Raw genomic sequence first — 23457 nt, forward strand, 5'->3', positions numbered from 1 at the left:
AGGAAGGAAGGAAGGAAGGAAGGAAGGAAGGAAGGAAGGAAGGATCCCTCCATCCATGCTCTCCTCTTAGGCAGCACCCTCTTCCCTTTACTCCTCATCTAGATGACTGCTGTTCATCCTTCAAATCTCAGTTTACATGTAACTTCCTTAGGGAAGTCTTTTATGATCACCATGAAGCCAATCCACAGACTCAATCAAGTCCCTCTCTATTATTTGTTCACATTGCCTGAGCACTTTTCCTTCAATTATAAAGTGTTATATAATTGTTTAAAGTCTGTCCCTCTCATTATAGTGAAAATTTCATGAGGGCAGGGGTGTACGTCTTTCTCATTACTGTATTCCTAGGGTCTAGCACATGGCCTAATATTTAGAAAGGTTACGTTAAGTATGTGATACATGAAAAAAATAAATAAATGGATGAATGTATAAATTATGAGGACTGTATAATAAAAAAAGGTTTCCATTGTAGAGTTTAAATAGACACCTTTAGAGATTAGCAGATCTATAGCAGGCATATTCTTAACAGTAAGACACCATGAAAAGCATAGGATTCAGCTACTAGTCAGTCAGAAGACCTGAGTTCAGGTTCTAGTTTAATCAATATAATCACATGTAGCACACCTCACTATACTTTCATTTCCTCAGCTGCAAAATGAAGAAATAACAAAAATACCTGCACTATGTACCTCACAGGACTATTTTAACAATTAAATGCAAATGCTGTGAAGACTCATTGGCACACATTCTTTTAAATGAATGAAGAGACATTGTGGTAGAAATAGAAGTACTTCTTGTTACCACAATAGTGTTAGTTCCAGTGCTAGTGGTGTTTTTCATTCTGATTGGGGAAAATAATAATGAACCAAAGAGTGATTTTTTAAAAATAATTTATTTCACTAGGCTTCACACGATGGTTGTGAAACACGAGGAAAGGTATCAAGCATATATGGTATTTTGCTATTCTGCTCAGATCAGGAAATGAGGCTCAAAATTATAAAGGAGAGGAAAGAAATTCTTTTAAGAACCTGTCACATGCTAGGCACTATGTCATGTATTTTACATTTATCATATCATTTAATCCTTGTGACAACTTTGTAAGATAGGCATTATCCCCATTTTGCAGAGGAGAAAAGTAAAGCTTAGAGAAGTTTTTCTAAGGCTATCCACCTGGAAATAGTGCTCTCATGGACATAACCTAGACTCTGCCATTACCAATTACTACCCTTCTGCTCTAATTTCAATTTAATCATTTGTTCTGTGACCAACACCTCCTGATTCCACTCACTCCCTTTAGGATTTCGACTCTTAACAATTACTCATCGCTTTCAGAACCCACAATTCATCTGATCCTACCCGCTTCCCACTGTCTCTCAACCCTCTCATGATCTCCCTTCTTGGCTCCTTACCCAGCCTTATCTCATAATCCACCATTGTAATCACTCCCTATGTATACTTTAATTGCCCTTGCCCCCTCTCTTTCTATCCTTATAATCTACAAGTTCTAACCTTGGTTAAATCCAAAATTCTGTGTACGCTATACCAACATCTGTATAGCAGAATGCTGCGGGGAAAAAAACCATAATCATGCTGCTTGGTATCACTGTAAATTGATAGCAAATAAAGTCTAGTAACTCCTTAGTGCTACCCAGTAATTCCACTATATTCCCCTAATACACTTATTCCACCACTTTTCTAGACAATTATTTTTTACCTTTTCCTCTTGTCTCAAACCTAGGCCCAGAAATATAGCACTACGTATCAAGAAGATTAAGAATGTGACAAGTAAGTTCATAATTTAAGATTAATTTATACAGTAACTGATAACAAGGAGAAAGTATGATGCTTAATAAATAAGTGTTCGTGTCTCATTCTCCATAGCAAGGAAGAGTACCCTAAGCTTAGGTAACACAAGTAGAGGCAGGGAGGATGACTGACTTCAGTTCAGTTGAGGTGTGATGAGAACTGCAATACAACTACAGCTTGAGGTGCTCAAGGATTGGGGAACCAAGGATGAAAGAAGGAAAAATAGCCAGAGATGAGGAGAAAAAGGTAATTTGGGGTCAGATTTCTTCGTGGCTTCGAATATTACAAACACACACACACACACACACACACACACACAAATTTCATCCTATTGGCAATGAGAAACCATAGAAGATTCTCAAGCAGGGGAGTGAAAGAAGGCATATTTTACAAAAACATACAAATAGTTGGTGGTACTGTAATAAATGACATTGTGAAAAGGAGAGAGCACAGGCAGAGAAGCAGCAACTTAACATTTCTAAAAGAAAGATAAGATCTAGCAAGATGTCAAAGTTGGTGGCAGCTGACTTTTTGGTTCCCAAGCTGACGAGTTAATAAAAACATATGATCATTACTAGTTTACAGGTAATATTTAAAGATAGGAATAGAGATAAAAGCATTTAAAACAGTCACTAGAGAACTGAAGGAAATTTGAGAAACATTTACATAGAAAAGGCTTGCTATTGTTTGAATGTTTCTGTCCCCCCCGGAAGTCACATGTGAAAATCCTAATCCCCAAAGGTGATGGTATTAGGAGGTAAGGCTTTTGGGAGATGATCAGGTCAGAAAGCAGATAATGCCCTTGTAGAAGAGATCCAACAGAGCAATCAAACCCCTCTACCACGTGAAGGCAAGCCCGAGTTGAGAAGTCTGCAATTCAGAAAAGGGACTTAACTAGAATCCAACCATGTGGGCATCCTGGTCTCGGACTTCCAGCCTCCAGATCTGTGAGGAATACATTTCTGTTATTTACAAGCTACCCAGTCTGTGCTATTTTGTTATAGTAGCCTGAACAGATGAAGACAGAACTGAAAACTTATCCTCAAAAAAAAAAAAAAAAAAAGGTCCAAGAAAAAGTAGTGTTATATGAGTCCAGTTTCCAGGCAAATGAGGGTAGTCTAATGGCATTAAATGGTGCACGGACATCATCAGACTGGCAAAAATTTTAAAGACTTACCACATACCCTGTTGGTAAAAAATAAAAAGAAATGGGCACTTTCAAATCAAATTAGAATAAATGTAAAATATATTGACATGAAGTTTATGAAGGATAATTTACAACATCAACATTTTAAATATATAAACCCTTTGACACAGGATTCCCTCCTCTATGTTTACCCTATAGAAATACTTTCACAGTACACAAAGACATAGTCGTGCATTCACGAGTTATCCCTGCAGCATTACTTGCAATAGTAATACACTAAATTACCACCAACAGAGAAATGGACAACAAAATTATATTTACCCATACTATCACCCTAACACAGCCACTTAAAAGAACAGGGGGACAGGAACATACTGACATAAAAGGATGTCTAGAATAGACTCCGTGAGTGAGTGTGTGAACAGAGAGGCGTCACAGAAGCATATGTATATGATGATTCCAGACCTGTTAAAAACGGAAAAACTGTGTCTTGTTCATGTATGCATCACACAGGAAAAAAATAGAAGAAAAGGCCACATGCTTTTAACAGCATTTACTCAAGGGGAGTAGAAATGTGAGTGGAAGAGGCTTGGGAAAGAGGAGGGGGCCGCACTTTACACTCTATTGTTACACGTGCAACAAGCATACATTACTTGGATAAGAATTTTTAAACCACCAATACAAATATAAATCCAAAAAAAATTAAAAGGGAAATTTAAAATGACTAGAACTAAAACAAACTCTTAATAAATGAAAAAATTGGCAACTGCCATTCTCACCCTTGAACCTGATCTTTCTATTGTCTTTTTTCACAATGGCACCACCATCCTCTCAGTTGCCCAAATTTAAAAACCTGGGAATCATTCTGTAGTCCTTCCTCTCCCCTCCTCTACTTCATTCTTCAGTCAGCAAATATTCGTCAAGTGCTTTCTATGTTCTAAGAGCTATTTTAGACACTGAGAAAAAGACTTTACAGTTTTGTAGTTATAGAAAACTGCTTACAGTTTTTCTCAGAACAAATCTGACAAATGCAGAAAACAAAACTGCCAAATCAATTGCAAGTCCTCTAGTTTCAGTTTTCTAAATCTCTCTGGAATCTCTCCCACAACTCAGTTTCTACTAGTTTTCATGGTTCAAATAAGAGATGACCAGAGATTAAATTCCTGCGATTCTATTCTTTCTAAATTCTTCCTCGCATCCCTCTAATTCACCTTCATATGATTTTGAAGTTGAACATGTCATTCCTCTTGTAGAAATCAAATGCTTCTGTTATCTTCTTAGTAAAAAAACAAACTCTGTGATATGCAAAGTCCTTCATGATGCCCGTGTATCCTCCATGTCCACTACTCCTCTCACCCTCCAATCCATATACTTCACACCAGCCACGCCGAGCTGCTCATTGTTACCTAGCATTCATATTTTCTCAGGCCTCCATGCCTTTAAAGAACTACTTCTTCTTAGAATTCCTTTTGCACAGCCCTGGCAAACTCCTGCACATCCTTTAAGATCAGTTCTGGAAATCTAGTTTTCCTCTGTAGTCCCAAATGCACCTCTACTATAACCCAATACAGCAACTGTCCACAGTGGCTAGTGTTCTATAAGCTCTGTAAGGACAGGCGCAGATTCTTCTAGTCTCTTTAATCCTAAAGTCTACTTTAAAAGCTAGTATGTAGTAGATATTTCACACCTATCTCATGAATAAAGAATGAATGATTGAGTGCTTAAATAGCTGTGTGACCCTGAGTAAAGGCATATAACCCAAGAATTAGTCTCTTAGTATATAAAAAGAGGATAATTATGTGTACCTCATGGGGTTGTTTTGATAATCATGGGAGATAAGTTAATCCCTATAAGTCCTAGCACAGTGTGTGGAATATATTTAGTAAAAGGTGGCTTAACACACTTTTAAAATTAGGTTGTATAAGCTAGCCTGGAAGCAAAGCCTTTTTATCCTTATTTCTTTGGTAACCTACATCCTAAATTTCAAACAAACAGAATACAACATATCTATAAATTGGAGTCTTTCTTTACTTTCCAGCAAACAATCTCTTCTTTGGTCAGGCTTTCTTCATTTTAGCAGCACTGAACATTTCATTCTCACTCTTATCTCAAGGTTTTGCTCTATTTATCTCTTTTGATTAGAATTTCATCTCCTCTCTCTTCTCCTCTTAGCTGAACTTTGTTGGTACTGGAAAGTTCACAAGAAAATCTCTATTTTTGTTTATTTTCCTATATTGTCCCATGTTGCAACTATATGGATATATTATTTATAATAGCATGCCACCTTCCAAGTTTCAGTTGTTCCTGAGACTGTGAAGAACTATTAAGGTTTCTCTTCTACCTTCAGTTTTCTAGCCCCCTTAAGAAGCTATCTGATGATTAGTCTTCACTGACAATTCGGCAACTTGATTTCATATACAGACTCCAAACCATACTCTTCAATACTGAGTTCTCAATTACCCTGGATTCTCTACTATCATTTCACAGGCATTAGTTTTAACTCCACTGCAAACTTTGAAATCTTGACTTCTGGTTCCCACAACACTAAGGAAAGTCTTGAGCCTAAAAACCAATAAATACTTCCAAATTAACCTCAAAAAAGACTAACTTCTAAACAAAATTAAAATATTTTATTAAAGATATCTATAGGTCAGTGAGGATACAATTTATATTCCATTGTTATCTACGTTCTTTAAAATGTGTATGTGGGATACTGACTAGCCAATTTCTGGATATCCTGTTTTTAAAACAAACAAATAAGTAAATGTCAATAAAACTTAGAAACTTTTCCCCTGTGTTCACAAAATCCCATCATTCTAAATTTAGAATTTGTTTCAGAAGTAAAAAAAAAAATCAATGATCATGCTAGAACACCATAATCTTGTTTCATTATTGTTGCAATGTGTTTCCTCTACAGGTCCTTGAGGAAACAATTTGTTTCATTGTCATCTACTCTCTTTAAATTCCATATGTGGGTATTAATTAATTAAACAAACATAATCTTGGTTTAAGAAACATGAAAATGATTTATTTTATATAGATTATATATATTGTGGAACATTAACATTTTTTGATAACTTTAGAATTATGTCTAAAAACAGCAGAGGAAAGAAGTAATTTTTTAAAAAACTGGAGTCTACATTATGTGACATGGCTCTGAGAAAAATCACTTTTTTAAAAAAATAAGAACTACCTATTAAGTTACCTGTAATCATTCCGATCATCAGCTTTTATTCCAGGCCAATCTCTCTTCAGATATTGACTAGCCAACTTCTGGATACCCTGTTAAAAAAAAACAAATTTATTTTATAAAATAAGTATTGTGTCATAAAAGAGGATCTTTTCCTCAAAATACAGTATTTTGGAAATTCCATCTTTCCAAATGTAAATTTAATTCAGAAATAAAGAATTAATGTTAAATGACAGAACGCTATATCTTGTTTCATTATTGTCACATTTTGTCTCCATTTTTAAGAACAGGGTGAGCATAAGAATCAGAAAATTGAAACTTAATTGATATGCTTTTTACCCTACCATACTATTTGACCAGCCATAACAAACAACTACCTCTGCTATATCACATGGAACACAGCCGTCCACCTCCATGGGGCTCTGAGTACACCGCTTGACATCTCAATTTCCCAGGGCTGCTGTGGCATGTACTACATTTCTAAATCTGAGCAGCCAAATCCTCAAATACCAGGAAAGATAACGACACATTCAATTTGGAGCAGACAGATATACATTGGTTTATAAAATCATTGACAAACCTTGGTGCTGTTCCATACTAGTATTTTTCAATTCAGATTTTAAGGGTTTGTGCTTTTTAAATAATACCATTTCAAATGAAAAGTTAGTTTTATGAAGTATACCCACTTACTGTTATCTATACAACATGAACCTAGGAAAAACAATATTTATCTATAACAGGTATGGTGGGTATCAGGATTTGAACAGAGAAGACTATTTTACTCACTCTACAGAACATATTACTTTTAGATAGAAACATCTGTAGTCCTCTAACACTATAACAGGGCCTAATGTGATGAATTAGAAATCATTAACTTTGAGATACTCATTTCTATACATACGACTTTAAAAAGAATAAATAAAATGCTGAGATGAAGAACAATCACAATAATTAATAGACTGCACACTTTAAGCAGAGGCTGCCCAAGTAAAATTAATGCTATGGTATTATGGTACCTTTCTACTAAGGTCTGCTGCCAAATCAATTTGGCTTAATTAAATCCATCGTTGAATGCTTCTGTTTACTATTACTGCAATGAGGCCAAAGGGCAGCAGGAAATGTAGAGAAGCTCCTTTGAATCTCAAGTTCCTCTTAAACTTGACGACAGTTTGGTTTCACTATTTCTAGGAACTGTGAATTCTGAGAACTCACATATAACAGCATATCCACAGTATTTCCACTTACAAACCTTATACCTTGGGGAACCCAATTACTAAGTCTTTGATGAATATGTACAGTACTTTTCACTTTTGTACCTTGTTCAAACTGCTCTTATTTGCATAAAATATCTTCCCACACTCTCATTCCTACCTGCTGAATTCTCATCGCCCCTCTTTTAAACCGATTTTTAAATTTTCTAACAAAATATTCAAAAGTATATACAGGAAAATGTGAAAAGTTTCATTGCCTAGGTATTTTTTCATTTCATTTCATTAAAACAGAATAGTTTATCATTTTTTCTTCACTTATTAGCTGGAATTCTTTTTTAAAGAACTAACCCCCCTGAACTATTCTATTATCCTGAGGTACAGTTCTTAGAGGAAAGGCAAGATAAATATTTGATGGTTCAATTTTGGTCCAAAGGTAAACAATGAATTTTTAAAGTAACATTATGAACTCGTATATTTTAAAGAAAAGATGTGTTTCAATTTATTGCAGTCAGTATTCTTTTGATGTGCTAATAGTGGCCAGTTGGGAGCCCCTCCAAGTTGGCTCCCATATCATGACCCCAATAGACTTAGTTTCTTTGTTTTCTTTTACAGTTCCTATTCCAGATCTGCAGTAAGCTAGTTTTCCAAGGAATACTAAGTCCTTTCAGAGAGAAACCATATTTAGAGACCACAATCTAGGTACCTCCTTATCCTTCCAATCTTACTTTTTTGTCTAAGAGGCCTTTTTCTAACTGCTATATACAAAGCAGCTCACCTTCCACCCAGTTACTCTCTCCAGCCATCCTAATTATTCATAATCTTTATTATATTGTTGCTGCTTGGTTTAAATATATTAATCTGTTTACTAACTATTAACTCCATCAGATAGGAACTTGTCAATTTTTTTAAATCACTATGTCTCCAGGCTATCGCAGCAAAGAGCCTAGCATTTAGTTGATGCCAGTAATAGTCACTGATTACATGAATAAATGTCACCTACATTATTTTATTTCTAATGTATAATAGCCAAACTCCTTTTGTGTTTTTGCTGTTCTCAGTTAGAAATGTTTGGATCAAAATTTCTCTGGTTCCTAATTTTCATACGTTCAAAGGGGAAAAAAACTGTACCAGATTTCTAAGATTATGACCAGGTAATTTTAGTAAGTTCCTCAGTAAAATTGTAGTCAAATTTGACCATCTCCAATACTGAAAGAGAACAAGTATGTATACTCCAAAGCAATGGGGAAAAAAAAGTTTACTCCATACTTAGAAGGTACTACACATTAATTTTTGTGAAGGTTCAAATGAATCAAGATCCCTGAATTCAAAGAACTCATAATATGTAGACAGGAATAAGAAGTATGCAACATAAAATAAGAGGCAACACCTGGGTTACAACTAAGTAAGTGGCAATATGTAATAAGCACACAGTTGAGGAAAAGACCATCTGATGTTTTCTTAACAAATTACATCTAAATGACATGATAGTGACTTTTTCAGTTTAATCACTGCTAAAGTGGTTGCAGAGCACTTCATACGGAATATGGGATATGACAGGAGAAGACTCAGATTATGAGTAGACCTAAAAAGGCAGAATGACAGTACTCTAAATTTATATAAAACAAATGAACTTAAACATTTCAAAACATTTATTCTTCTTCTGTTAGGCCTTGTTATAACTACGGAAAAACTGGACACTAAGAGGATACATAATTTCCTCAAGATCACATAACTAGTTAAATTTGAATCAGAATCCCTAGTTATTCTAAATCTTTGGGAAAAACTTACCATCATGGCATGCATTTTATCTAATTTTTTTTTTTAAATCTTAAATTACTTAACTTGTTATCTTTTTTCTGCACTATAAGTCACAATAGCAATTTCTGGAGCTCTAAACCACAAAGTTGAAGTGTATTAAACTGAACGAGCCCTTTAGAGATGAGATGAGGGATTCATGAAATAGACAAACAGTGCATCTTTAGATGAAAGACTTTATTCAAGTTAGTTCACAGAGACAGCAATCATGACTCCTGTGTGCTCCATGCAGCTGTTTAAGATCTCATCTGCATGGATGCTCAAGAAATACTGCGTGGCCATTATAGGAAAGGTCCTAAATAACATTTCATGCCTCTGAAAGCATTCTATACTTAAATTAACATTTTTCTTTTTTATGTTATGTTTAAAGCTACATCTTATAAATAAAAAATTTATTTATATAGGAAAAAATCTACCCCAATTAAGTGGCTACACAAAATAAAGTTATGACAGGCGATGTTTAAATAGTTTTTTTTTTTTTAATCACTCCTCCAGCCCACATTACTCTCTAAAATGGGTACGCTAGACATATAATATATGTTTTATTAAATGAGCATCACTGATGTATAATGTTAATTTGATTTCCAAAAACAATTTACTCTGGAGCAGTAAATTGTGGTTTCCATCAAAATGTACTATCAATATATTCTTTGGAACATTTCAACTTTCTAAAAAGCCATTAGTGTCTGATATAAGACTTGCTTTGTTTTATCTCTCAGTAACACTTGTTACATTGCTCTAACCAGTGAAGCAACACAAAGAAAGCCACTGTTCAGTAGTCATTGGGAAGTGGACTGATGGCTTAACCTTTTCTCCATTTACAACAGAAAACTGAGCAGGGGTGTGCTCCATGGCTCTCATACAAGTTATTCTGTATCCATTTTTTCCCCCCAACATACAGATGGCTCTACAAAATTATAGGAAACCATGTTATTTATATACTATAACTTTTTATCATGAAAAGTTTGGAAGTATTTTTCATTGCCCTATGTACTCTTCTACCTGGCTGTTTCTGAGTTATATTTCTGCTTAGAAGACTACTGCAGGAAAAGATTCTGGAAAGATGATGGAGTAGGAAGGACCAGGAATCTAACTCCTAACCCAGACAATATTCTCAACGGCAGAATGTTTCATATAACTATGTTGGAACTCTGAAGTCTCTTGAAGGCTTACAATTTCTATGGGAATGCTTACACATTAAATGAAGTTAATTTTTGGACAATTTCTGCACTTAGCTCAGTCAGAATTACCCCTTGCCTCCTAGCTCAGTGGTTGGCAGCCATGTACTTGTTTCTAGAGCAGACTGCATGTAGGGTAGACAATAAGGGCCCTGTCCTCCAAATATCAGGGATCTGTGCTCTGATCACTGATTGCTGTTTCTGATAAAGGAGGTAGAGACAGAGAAGTACAGATATAGAGGTGGAGAGCCATTGCTGCATCCCTATTCCCCACTGAAGAAAAGTGAACAGAGCCTAAGGAACATTTGGGACATCATCGAATTGACCAACATACACCTTGTGGGAATACTAGAAGAAGAAGAGAAAAAGGAAGGAAGAGAGAGATTATATGAAGAAATAAGGGTTGAAAACATCCTGAATTTGACAAAAGACAAGAATATAAACAGCCAAGAAGCTCCATAAATTCTAAGCAGGATGAACTCAGAGATCCACAGTAAGACACATTATAATCAAACTCTCAAAAGCTAAAGACAAAATCTTGAAAGCATCAAGAAAGAAGCATATTGCCACATATAAAGGCTCACCAGTAAGAGTATAAGCAGACTTCTCAACAGAAACTTGGGAGGGCAGAAGACAGGATCTGGATATTCAAAGCATTAAAAGAAAAAAATGTCAACCAAGAATATACAGCAAAACTGTCTTTCCAAAGGGAGCGAGAGATTAAGACATTTCCAGATAAACAAAAGCTGAGGGAGTTTGTGACCCCTAGGCCTGCTCTGCAAGAAATGCTCAAGGGAGTCCTGCAGGTTGAAAAGAAAAGATGCTAGGTAATAACATGAAGTTGTGTGAAGAAATAAAAATCTCATTAAAGGTAAATATATAGGCAATTATAAAACCTAATATTATCATAACAGTGGTCTGTAACTCCGCTTTTTGTTTTAAGAGACCAATACTTTTTAAAAAGTTGTTAATCTAAAAGCTAGTATTACTGTAACTTTGGTACATACTCCACATTTTCTTTACATTTAAGAGATTCATGCATTAAAAAGTCATTTTTTTGTTATGTTTTTGGACACAATGTACAAAGATGTAATTTCATGGCATCAATAAAAAGGGTGGGAATGAAACTATAGAGTTTTTGTATATTTCTGAAGTTAAGCTGATATAAATTCAAATTAGAGTGTCACAACTGTAGAATGTTAAATGTAACCACAAAGAAAAAAGCTATACAATATACACAAAAAGAAATAAGATTAAAATGTTTCACTACAAATAACTAAACACAAGAGACACTAATGCAAAATCACATAAGTAAATACTTCCTTATCAATAATTACTTTAAATGTAAGTGGATTAAACTCTTCAATTGAAAGACAGAGACTGGCACAACAGATATTAAAAAAAAGATTCAATTATATGCCAACTACAAGAGACTCTTCATATCCAAAGAAGATCATTGCAGTATTCTGGTAGCGATGACGATACCTTGAACTGTGTTAGAGGCACTGGAGATTGAGAGAATCAGATTGATTACAAAGATATGTAGCAGGGAAAACTGACATGATCGGTAACGGTCTAGCTATGGAAAATATAAGAAAGGAGACAACAAAAATGACCCTTTGGATTTTGGCCTTGTATAACTGGATGGATGATGGCATCTCCCCATAGGGATGGATATACCGGTAGGCTAATTAATGACAGAAAGGGCTGTTGGATTATAATACAAAGAATATTAGGTTTAATAGAAGTATAAGAGAAGAGGAAAAGCCACTATCTCTCCTAAAGTGAGATACATCAGGAAAACCTATGTAGACTTTACTGCATTGGAATTGGATCTGAAAGAACAAATAGGAACTTGACCAACTGAGAAATGAAGAAGGGCATTACAGGGCTTGGCATAACTCAGGTGAAAAAATTGGTGATGTAAAATAGAAGGACTGAAAATGTGGGAGATGAGTTGGTGGAGTAAATTTTTATTTGTAAGCATCCAACTTGTTCTTTGAAACTTATGCTAACACTAATATAGTGAATTCTTCTTTAGTTCCCAGGAGATATCTACTCTCAAGGTAGTTTTCTATGAAGTTATTCTCTTTAAGAAAGACTCTCCAATGTCTTTCATTTTACTCAATTCAGAGTAAAAGCACCATTACTATCATAGTGCTTACTAGAGAATCATATAAACACATTTAAAAAGATGTTTCCTTGGAAAGTTATAGCTCTAATAATAACTGGGATGTATCATTTTAATACACTTCCACAAAATGCATAGTGTTGCCTTTAATATACATAAGAGACATAAAAGTCACCTGCCTGAAATATGCTTAGTTCTCCAATGAATGTTGTTATGACAATTTCATAAAAAAAAGTATGTGCATAAATCCTGTTGGACTTAAACAGAGAGAAAATGTTAAATGTCCAGTTTATATAATGCTGTTGCCAATATGACTGCATAACTTGGAAGTTTGTTTAATAAAAGATATCCACCTCTCAGAAGTCACAAGGCCAAATCTACCCAATGTTAAATATTAAGTGTCAGTTATTTAATCATTTTCAAGCTCACTTCAATGACTTTCCCCTTCCAAACAGTCTTGTTTTCTCCTATAGAGTTCCTCCATTTATTCCCAAAGCAATTTATACGCAAGCTTTAAAGAGAAAATCCTACCGACTAAAAGGGACTTATTAGCTTACCTCTATTAGTTCAATAGTTTATTTCATTTTCCATTCTGTAGTAAATTGTTTAACCAAGAAACAATGTTTACACTTTTATGAATGCTTTTTTCTTCCACGTTTTGTAAATTTTTCTTTCCAAATAAGAAAAGCAATATTTTTTTTTCACTGTGTTATAGTCATCTTCCAGTAAGATTAATATTATTTGTTGGCAAAAGCTGAATTGGGGGGGAATTTATTTTCTAATGTTAAAATATTATCAACTGGAAAACAAATTATGGCTTATCAATTTTTAGAGCAAAATGTATATAATTTTGGCTTATTTAGAACATTAAAAAGTCACTAAACATCATAAAAATTATAACTTTTTTCAATTTTTTGTTAGTTATATTTCAAGGTTTGGATTAGTTGATACCTATTTGTGAGCTTCTCTGATATGAAGGTTTTCATTGGGGGAAAAATAAGCTAATTGCTGTTGTTTTTAAACAATAAGAAAAGTGTTAGCATGATTGAACTGCCCACTTGATCTCAAGGACAGCTGTAAAAGCAGTTCCTTTTTCAAAGCAGAAACTGGAATGTATCAAATCAACAAGGGAATAATAATTTCTTGTGCTTGACCCTTATTATCTTGAAACAGTTTACTTTACATTAGAGGATATCATCTGTAAACCCAGTTAATCAGATGAAAACTGCTGTACAGTGCAACTCACAAAGGCAAACAGTGAGAGTGCTGTTAAAAACTCCTTGATGTGTACATAACCATCTTGTACACCCCCAATAGTATGAACAACCTACTCTGGATCTAATTAGATCAGGGACTTTGGTCTCAGACTTGACATGTAATATGTACGTGAACTTGGGCAAATGACCTGGTCTCACCTTTAGTCTCATGATCTGTAAAATACTTCAGTAGGTGAATGAATAAACTGTAGCACATTCCAGACAATGGAATATTATTCAGCACTAAAAATAAATGAGCTATCAAATCATGAAAAGACATGAAGGAACCGTAAATGAATTTTATTGTGTGAAAGAAGTTGACCTGAAAGGCTACATACTATGTGATTCCAACTATATAACATTCTGGAAAAGGTGAGATGATAGATGGTAAAAAGATCAGGGGTTAGGTGGGGAGGAAAGGGACAAACAGGGGGAGCACAGAAGATTTTGAAGACACTGAAACTATTCTGGATGATACTATAATGCTGGATACATGTAATGATACAGTTGCCAAAACCCACAAAACGTGCAACACCGATGTAAACTGTGGACTTCGGGTGATAATGATGTGTAGATGTAGGTTCATGGGCTTTAACAAATGTATCACTCCGGTGAGATGTTGATAGTGGGGGTAAGGAGAAAGGATGGGTTATGCATGTGTGGGGCCACTGTACTTTCTGCTCAAAATTACTGTGAACCTAAAACTGCTAAAAATTAAAGTCAATTAAAAAAGAATATTACCATCTATCTCAAAAGATAGTTTCAACAATCAAAGGAAATAACATATAAAGTATCTGATGTTTGTTCTATAAGTACTCAATGTCTCTTCGCAGTAGTCAATCTTTCATTTATTCAATAAACATGTAATGAGAACTAAGAGAAGTGATTACTATTATAACCATGTAAATTTTTCCAACAACTTTGACAAGTAATTTTTAAAAATATTTACTAATTCACTGATCACTTATTTGATATTGTGACTTTTTATATGATTACAGGGTCTATAAATTACAAGTTAATTCTAACACGAAAATTTAACTCTCTCATTATGTACAAGAAATATCATCAACACTATGTCATATGTAAGTTTTAAAAAAACTAAGAAATTTTCTATCACAGACTGAATGTAGATGATTAATAAAATTAGCTAACATAGCAGTGTGTGCATTAGAACAAAAACTTCCTAAATCAGTCATAAGGTTAATTATCCAGGATAATAAATGAAGTAGGACTGGTTAGTATTTCAAGACCTTAGGTATTTCTTCTCCTTTGCTGACTTTAAATATTTAATTAATTATTCTATATAAGTGAAACAGACTTGTAGATAACATTAGACAACACTTAATTTATAATTTATAGAAGGATGAATACAAATCATTTTGAAGTTTCTTTTTAAATTCTCACATTCCTAATTAATATTCATAAGGATAATTTCACAAAAGCAGTAACAAAACTATGCCAGAGGGGGCATGGAAATATTTGGTTGTGCTAGTGGAAGAGGCAGGAGGTTTCTCTCTCCCCAAAATGGAAGATTTAAGTTCAATACATCATTTCCTAAATAATAGTTTCATAATATTTAATCAAATCATTCATTATTCAGAAATAACACTGTGGAGAAACAGATTAATGTTGCACAAAGGCCGAGTTCATTTGTTCTGGACAGGTGGCCAGTCTGTAGCTCTGTGTCAGCAGCCCAAACCTGCCCACAATAGCCCTAAAGACGATTATGCAAATGCCAGACAACCCAGCTATTTTCCCAGGAATAGGAGAAGGGCTCCTAGTAGAAGCTATAATTGTTCTGCAGTCATGTGGAAAAACAAGCAGGTCTTTTTTTTCCTTTTTTGCTGGAAGCAGAGTGTTTTCATTAAGGCACTACTACAATATGTGTGAGATATACAAACACAAACACACACACGTCATGAAAAGACACCGAGGAACCTTAAGTGAAAGAAGGCTACATACTGTGTATACGATATGACGCAGGGTGGTGTGGGAGTGGGGTGTGTGTGTGTGTGTGTGTGTGTGTTTGAGGTTTACTTCTCAAACACCATACACAGTTTATTCCATGCTTTTCCCCAAGCTCTTCTTGCTAGGTGGATCAGCTATGTTAATAATACCATATCTTCTCTGTTGGTTATCCTTCCCTTGCCAATCAGATGCATACGGTAATGTATTAACTTCGACCACTGCATCTTATGAGCATGAGATATTCTCTGGCAAAGCTGAGATGAGAACCATTCTTACTCCATATACATAAAACATTTTTCTTTTCCATCTAGGGGCATAATGAAACAGGCTGAAGATAGAAACCCATCAAATTTGGAATGCAGCACTGATAAGGAAACACTGTTTCCTAGCATTTATTAATTAATGTTAATGTCATCAAATTTTAGGGGGTTTTGTTTTTGATTTTATATAAAGTCATCAGATTCTTTAGTTTATAAATGGCAGTTTTTCAGTTACCTGCTCTAACACCTGATTTTACAATTCTCTCTGGAATTAAAGTTATTTAAAATATTACTGTTATTGGATTTTTGATTCTACAAGAATCATAAACAGCATTTCTTTTTCTTTTTATTACCTCTTTTGTTCTACTCATCCCTTAATTCCCCCCACTGTTACACAGAAGGACATTACCTGCTTTATTTTAGTAAAAGGCTTAAGACGCTACTACTTTATCTACCTATATAGAACTCAGTAGTTTCTAGAACTCATGTTAGAAAATGTGACCAAGTCTTTCTGCTCTAAATTCATTTAAAGGAAGATTTTTCTCAAATGCTTAGAAACAGATTATGATATTCTTTGAAGATGTCAAATATATTATTTTAAAATAAGACATTACAAACTTCTAAATGTTTAATTAAGGATATATGTACTGTTAAGATTAAACCAGTCATAAGTAGGTAACTTCTTTAAACTCAATAGCATTACTGATATGAGATTTAGGTAATATAAATTCCACTATCCATGAATCAAATTTACATTCAAAACTCTTTTTAAAATAACTTAGCTCCAGTTTTTAAATTATTGTTCCTTCTGGCAAATCCTCACAAAGTGCTTTCTTTCTCTTATAGCACTTATCATATAGTTACTTTAATATATTCATTCAATCATTCATTCCTTGGCCCTAAATTCAAACAAATGAGTAAGTCACAGTCTCAATCCTCTCTAACACTAGTGAGAGAAATATTTGATCCTTTAAAAATGTTTTCAATATATTCTGATGCAGGTATAGAGTAGAATATGCTGAATATGGTAGACTATATTTATGGTTCAAAACATTCCCTGCCACCCCACCAGGATAGCTAAAGTTAAAAAAAAAAAGGCAGATAATATCAATAATACCAAGTGTTAGTGAAGATATAGAGAAACTGGAACCCTCACACATTGCTGGTGAAACTAGAAAATGATGTAGCCACTTTGGAAAACAGTTTAGCAGTTCCCAAAAATGTTAAACAGAGTTATCAAATGGCCCAAGCAATTCCATTCCTAATTGCAGTATCGAGAGAACTGAAATTATAATGTCCACTTAAAAACCTGTACATGAATGCTTAAATACATAAAAACCTGTATAGAAGCATTATCTATAATAGCCCAAAGTAAAAACCACCCAAATGTCCTCAACTGATGAGTGGATAAATAAAAATGTGGTATATCTATAGGTATATCCCATTAATGGGCTATTATTTAGCAATAAAAAAGCATTGACTGAGGTTCTGATACACACTATAACTCGGATGAACCCTAAAAACAGTATATGCTAGGTAAAAGAAGCCATTTACAAACTGCATGATTCCACTTATATGAAATGTCTTGAAAAGGCAAATCCATAGATACAGACAGTAAACTAACTGATGGTTGCCCAGTGCTAGGGACATTGATGGGGAAATAGGGAGTAACTCTTTTGGGGGTGATAAAATGTTTTTAAAAATTGATTTGGGTGGCAGTTATATAACTGTGAATATACTAAATACCACTGAACTGTACATTTTAAAATGGTAAATTGTATGGAATGTAAATTATATCTCAATAAGGTTGTCAGTGTGTGTGTGTGTGTGTGTGTGCGCGCGCGCGCGCGCTCCACCGCCCCTCCTCCCCTGCCTCTCTTTAACTAAATATTATATTTTCCCATCCCAATGACATCAGGCTGGCCATGTGACTTGCTCTGGCTAATGAAATGTGAATAGAAATGATGCATTATATTCCTTCTCATCATTAAGAATTAGGACATGGCATGATAATATGAAGCCATAACAATTAGCAAAATACTTTAAAATATTTTAACTTACCTTTTTTTCCAATTGTGTACATGCTTTCAATATTCATAGTGTATTAGTATGGGGAGGCCATTTGTAAAATTTTGGAAACCATTTCCCTTGATTACTGAGGACCTATATCTAATGTATTGTCGGACTCATAGTATAAATTGCCCAGTGTTGTTCTGTTTCTACAGTGGCAGTGTAGAATACAGTAGGGGCTAATAAATATGCCTCAAATGAATATCCATCCAGATGTCAATAACAATACACCAGGAACAGGTCGGAAATTTAAAATTCAATCTAAAAGGCTAGTCAGAAGAGTAGCATTAAATAAACCAAGAGGCTAAGCAGCAGCCAGGATGGGCAGATGCCTACACAAAGGAAAATAGGTAATACAAGTTCTCTTCACCATTTACACAAAGATTAACAAATAACTAGATGGCTAAAATTAAAAAGACTAAAAATATCAAGAGTTGGCAAAGATATGGAACAACTGGAACTCCCATATGCTGCTGGTGGGAATGCAAACTAGAAAAAAAGACTTTAAAGACCTATTTGGCCATATCAACTGATGGTAAAGACATGACCCAATAATTCCTCTCCTAGGTATATATCCAACAAAAATATATACAAATTTTCATCTCAGGCAATGCTCGAAGAAACATTTTTCATTAATTGTCAAAAACTAGAAACAAACCAAGTGTCCATCAACAAAACAAATAAGTAGATTGTGGTAATTCATATAACGGAATACTTCTGAGCAATGGGAATAAATGAAATTTAGTTACATTACACAATACATAAAAATCACAAGTATAATATTGATTGAAAGAAGCCAGACCGAAGAGAGTGAAACTAATAATTAACTTTTTTAATTGGGGGGGGACAGTGACAGGAATGGGCAAAGGAAGGCTTCTGGAGTGCTCAAATGGTCTAGTTCTTCATCTGGGGAGTGGTTAACAAAGAGTAGTAAGCTTCACACTAATGACTATGCACAGGTCTATATGTACACATATTTCAATAAAAAATAAACACACTTCTAATATGCACTCCTTTGTTTACTGCAGCATTATCTACAATAGTCAAGATATGGAAGTGACCTAAGTGTCCATCGATAGACAGATAGATAAGAGATGTGGTACATATATACGATGAAATACTATTCAGTCATAAAAAAGGAGATCTTGCCATTTGTGATGACATGGATGAACCTAGAGAGTACTGTGCTAAGTGAAATAAGTCAGTCAGAAAAAGACAAATAGCATATTATTTCACTTATATGTGGAATCTAATAGCACAAAATAACAAAACAGAAACTCATAGATACAGAGAATAAACTGGTGGTTGCCAAATGGAATGAGTAAAAAAAGTAAAAGGGATTAAGAGGTACAAATTGCCAGTTACTAAACAGTCACAAGGATGTAAAGTACGACATAGGGAATGGTGTCAAATGGTTAGACTTATCGGGTGATCATTTTGTAAAGGTATATCAATGTCTAATCACTATGTTGTACACCTGAAACAAAAATATGTCAACTATAACTAAAAAATAAATTTAATAACACACTTTTAAATAACTCATTGTTCCAAGGAGAAATCACAATGGAAGTCAGAAAATTTCTTCAATGTAACAAGTAAACCATACTTAACAAGACTTATGGAATGTTGTCAATGGAATGCTGTCCATTTAGAGAGAAACATATATCCTTAAATATTTATATTCAAAAGAGTAAAGTCTCAAAATCAATAATTTAAGGATTCCTTCTTCAAGAAGTTAGGAAAAGAATACCTGAATAGCTGAGTAATCCCAAATAAAATAGAAAGAAGGAAATAAAAGATAAAATCATAAATGAATCAAAAGAAAACATATAATGGAGAAGATCAACAAAGTCAAAAGTTATTTCCCTAAAGAGATTAATAAAATTGGCAAATCTCTGGTGACACTGTTCAAGGAAAAGAAAAATGAGGCACAAATAATCAATATTAGATTGAGAAAGAAATTACAGAAGGTGAATATAATAAAAGGAAAAGACAAAGTTATTATGAGCAATTTGCCAATAAATTTGAATTCAGACAAAATGAATAAATTCCTAGGGAAAAAAAAGTTACTTTACTAAAATTTACATGAGAAAAAGAGAAATACTCATTAGTCATACTGCCATTAAAGAAAATAAATAATTTAAACATTCACACAAGAGAATTCCAGCTTCCAGATGGCTTCACCAAAAAGAACTTCTTAAAGTGGAGAAAAGAAGTAATTCCGATGTTAGAGAAATTCTTTAAGAAGAGGAAAGAGAATATTCTCAACTCATTTTATAAAGCCTTGATATCAAAATTCCAGAAGGAAAAGTATGAAAAGGAAAATTATAGTCCAATTTCACTCATGAACAAATGGAATCTAACAATATGTAAAAAAAGACAAAACATCAGGACTAAGTGGGTTTTATCGTAAGAATGCAAAGACTTGGCTTAGCATTAGAAAAATCAATTGATACTATTTGCCACAAATTAAAAGTTAAAAATCATATAACTGCTTCAAAAGATAAAACAATTGATAAAATCCAGCATCAATGCATGATAAAAATTCTTAGCAAACTAAGAACAGAACACCATAAACTGATACATAAAATTTCTACAGCAAGCATCAATACTGAATGATGAAAGATTAAAAGATCTTCCCTTGAGACCAGAAACAAGACAAAGATGCTGCAATCAACACCTTCATTCAACACTGTACTGGAGGCCCTAGACAGTGAGATAAAACTAGAAAAAGAAATCAAAAGTTACAGGCAGTCCTTACTTTGCATGGTTCCAATATGCATAAATTTGTTACAATTAAGTTAAATTGTCACTCCCTCAAGTACAGTTTTAATTTTAGTTACTATGGTATATTAAACATGAGTAACTGTTATAAAGTACAGACTTTATTGCTAGCTCTTTGGTCCAGAAATCACTGCAAATAACAGATGCATATCATGATCAATGACCAGTTACATCACTTCTTTCAAAGTGTGTCAGTGATTGATCACTGTGCATCTGTTATTCAGTTCACGCAAAGACAGTAAAGATGTAACTATGCTGCCTCTTTGTCTTACAGTGATAAATCCACATGAAGTTTACAAAAAATTTATAATCAAAAGACGGAATTAGCCAACAAAGATGAAAGCACATCAAAGAAACAAAAAGTGATAATGCTAGAGTGAAATTCTAACCAAATATAAATGTAGTTATAGAAGAAATAGCTGACTGTGGGAATGTTGATGCCATTGTTGTTTTAGAGACTCTGGATATGCAATCAGAGGATAATGGTGAACATATCAACATAAATGAAGATAGTAAGCGTGATGAAAAGGATGACGTTATCTCAGATGAAGGCTGCTGGCAAAAAAAAAAAAAATCACATTACAAGAATTCTCAGATATATTTCATGACGTTGAATGTGAACAGGATAAATGTTGGAAGATAACCCAAATATAGAAAAGGGCATAACAATTCACCAAGTCATATGATAAGAAAAAGGCTATCACTGATTCTTGGGTGGAACTTCCAGTTTCTGGTTCCGCAGGTATGGAGTTTGTAAGTCACCACCCAGTCCTAACAATAATAAAAAGCTGAAGAGACTGAGAAATCAACTACTCTTCTAGGATCTGTAAGGGAGGGGAAGACGTAGGGTAACCGCTGCCCCCAAGATTAAATGGAGAGGGAGACAGGCAAATACAGGGAGTCATGGCTTACCAGTGCAGAGACTCAAGAGCAGAAACCTCCTTGGACACCAGTGCCAGGGTAAGAAAACACGGATTGCAATTGACAAACTGCTGAAAATTCTGTGTGGACAACTCAGAGTTAAACCGTCCAAGGGGACACAGTCATGGGGGAACCCCACAATATTGTGAGATTTATCTCCAGCTCAACCAGGTCTCACGGTAACATCAGAAAAAAAATCTCCCGCACCCACCAGCGAGAAGTGAAAAGGAATCATTTTAAGTATTATGCAGAGCACTATGTTCTTCCTAAAAGGGGCTACCCTCAGGAGAAACTAGTTAACCAAACCCTAACCTGCTGAGGTATATAATCAGTGCCTAATTGACCTGGGAAAAGAGAAATATCCAAGTCAGGTTAGCTCTACCCAACATCAAACTGCTCTAGCCATCTCTTCCCACCTATGGGAGAACAAATAGATCAATGCAACAGAGGAGAGAGCCCAGAAATAGAGCCACATAAATACAGTCAGTCAACTGATCTTTGATGATCAGTGATGCTGGAACAATTGGGGAGGCGGGGGACATTTCAGACACAGACCTTACACCCTTCGTAAAAATTAACTCAAAATGCATCATAGACCTACATGTAAAATGCAAAATTATAGAACTTCCACAAGATAACATAAGAGAAAACCTAGTTACCTTGAGTATAGTGATGACTTTTTAGATACAACATGAAATCCATAAAATAAATAATTGATAAGCTCAACATCATTAAAATTAAAAACTTCTGAAAAAAAACAAACAAACCTGCTCTGTGAAAGACAATGTCAAGAGAATAAGACAAGACACAAACTGGGAGAAAATATTTGAAAAATACACATCTGATAAAGGACTGTTATCCAAAATATACCTAGAACTCTTAAAACTCAACAATAAAAAAACAAACAACCCAGCTAACAAATGAGTTAAAGACCTTAACAGACATCTTACCAAAAAAGACAGATGGCAAAGAAGCATATGATAAGATGCTCCACATCATATATCATAAGAGAAATTCAAATGAGAACAAGATACCACTATACACCTATTTGAATAGCCAAAATGTGTAACACTGACAACTCCGAAGGCTGGCGGGGACGTGGAACAAGAACATTGCTGGTGGGAATGTAAAATGGTAAAGCTACTTTGGAAGACAGTTTGGGGTTTCTTACAAAACTAAACATGCTCTTACCGTAAGATCCAGTAATCATGCTCCTTGGTTTTTACCCAAAGGAGTTTAAAACTTATGTCCAGACAAAAACCTGCACATTGATGTTTATATCAGCTTTATTCACAATTGCCAAAACTTAGAAGCAACCAAAATGTCCTTCAACAGGTGAATAATCCAGACAGTAGAATAACATTAAGTGCTAAAAAGAATAAGCTATCAAACCATGAAAAGACATAGAGGAACCCTAAACGCATATTGCTAACTGAAAAAAGCCAATGTGAAAAGGCTACATATTGTAAGATTCCAACTCTATGACATTTAGAAAAGGCAAAACTATGGAGACAGCAAAAAGATCAGTAGTTGCCAGCGTCAAGGGGAGGAGGGCGCAGGCAGAGCATAGAGGATTTTTAGTGCAGTGAAACTATTTTGTGTATTATAATGATGGATATATGTAACTACATATTTGTCTAAACTCACTGATGTACACCACCAAGAGTGAACCATGATGTAAACCAGACTTTAGGCGGTTTTGATGTGTCAATGTAGATTCATC

At 34.5% G+C, this 23457-nt stretch overlaps 1 protein-coding gene across 1 annotated transcript in view; it reads right to left on the minus strand.

Annotated features, from left to right (window-relative positions):
- FCHSD2 (FCH and double SH3 domains 2) overlaps positions 1 to 23457 on the minus strand; it is a 212655-nt gene that overhangs the window by 107530 nt on the left and 81668 nt on the right. Inside the window, 1 exon segment of the mRNA XM_039848321.1 lies at positions 6154 to 6232. Within this exon segment, the coding sequence (XP_039704255.1) occupies positions 6154 to 6232 (79 nt within the window).

Source organism: Pteropus medius, unplaced genomic scaffold (assembly GCF_902729225.1).
Source record: "Pteropus medius unplaced genomic scaffold, Ma_sr-lr_union100, whole genome shotgun sequence".
Classification (NCBI taxonomy): Eukaryota; Metazoa; Chordata; class Mammalia; order Chiroptera; family Pteropodidae; genus Pteropus; species Pteropus medius.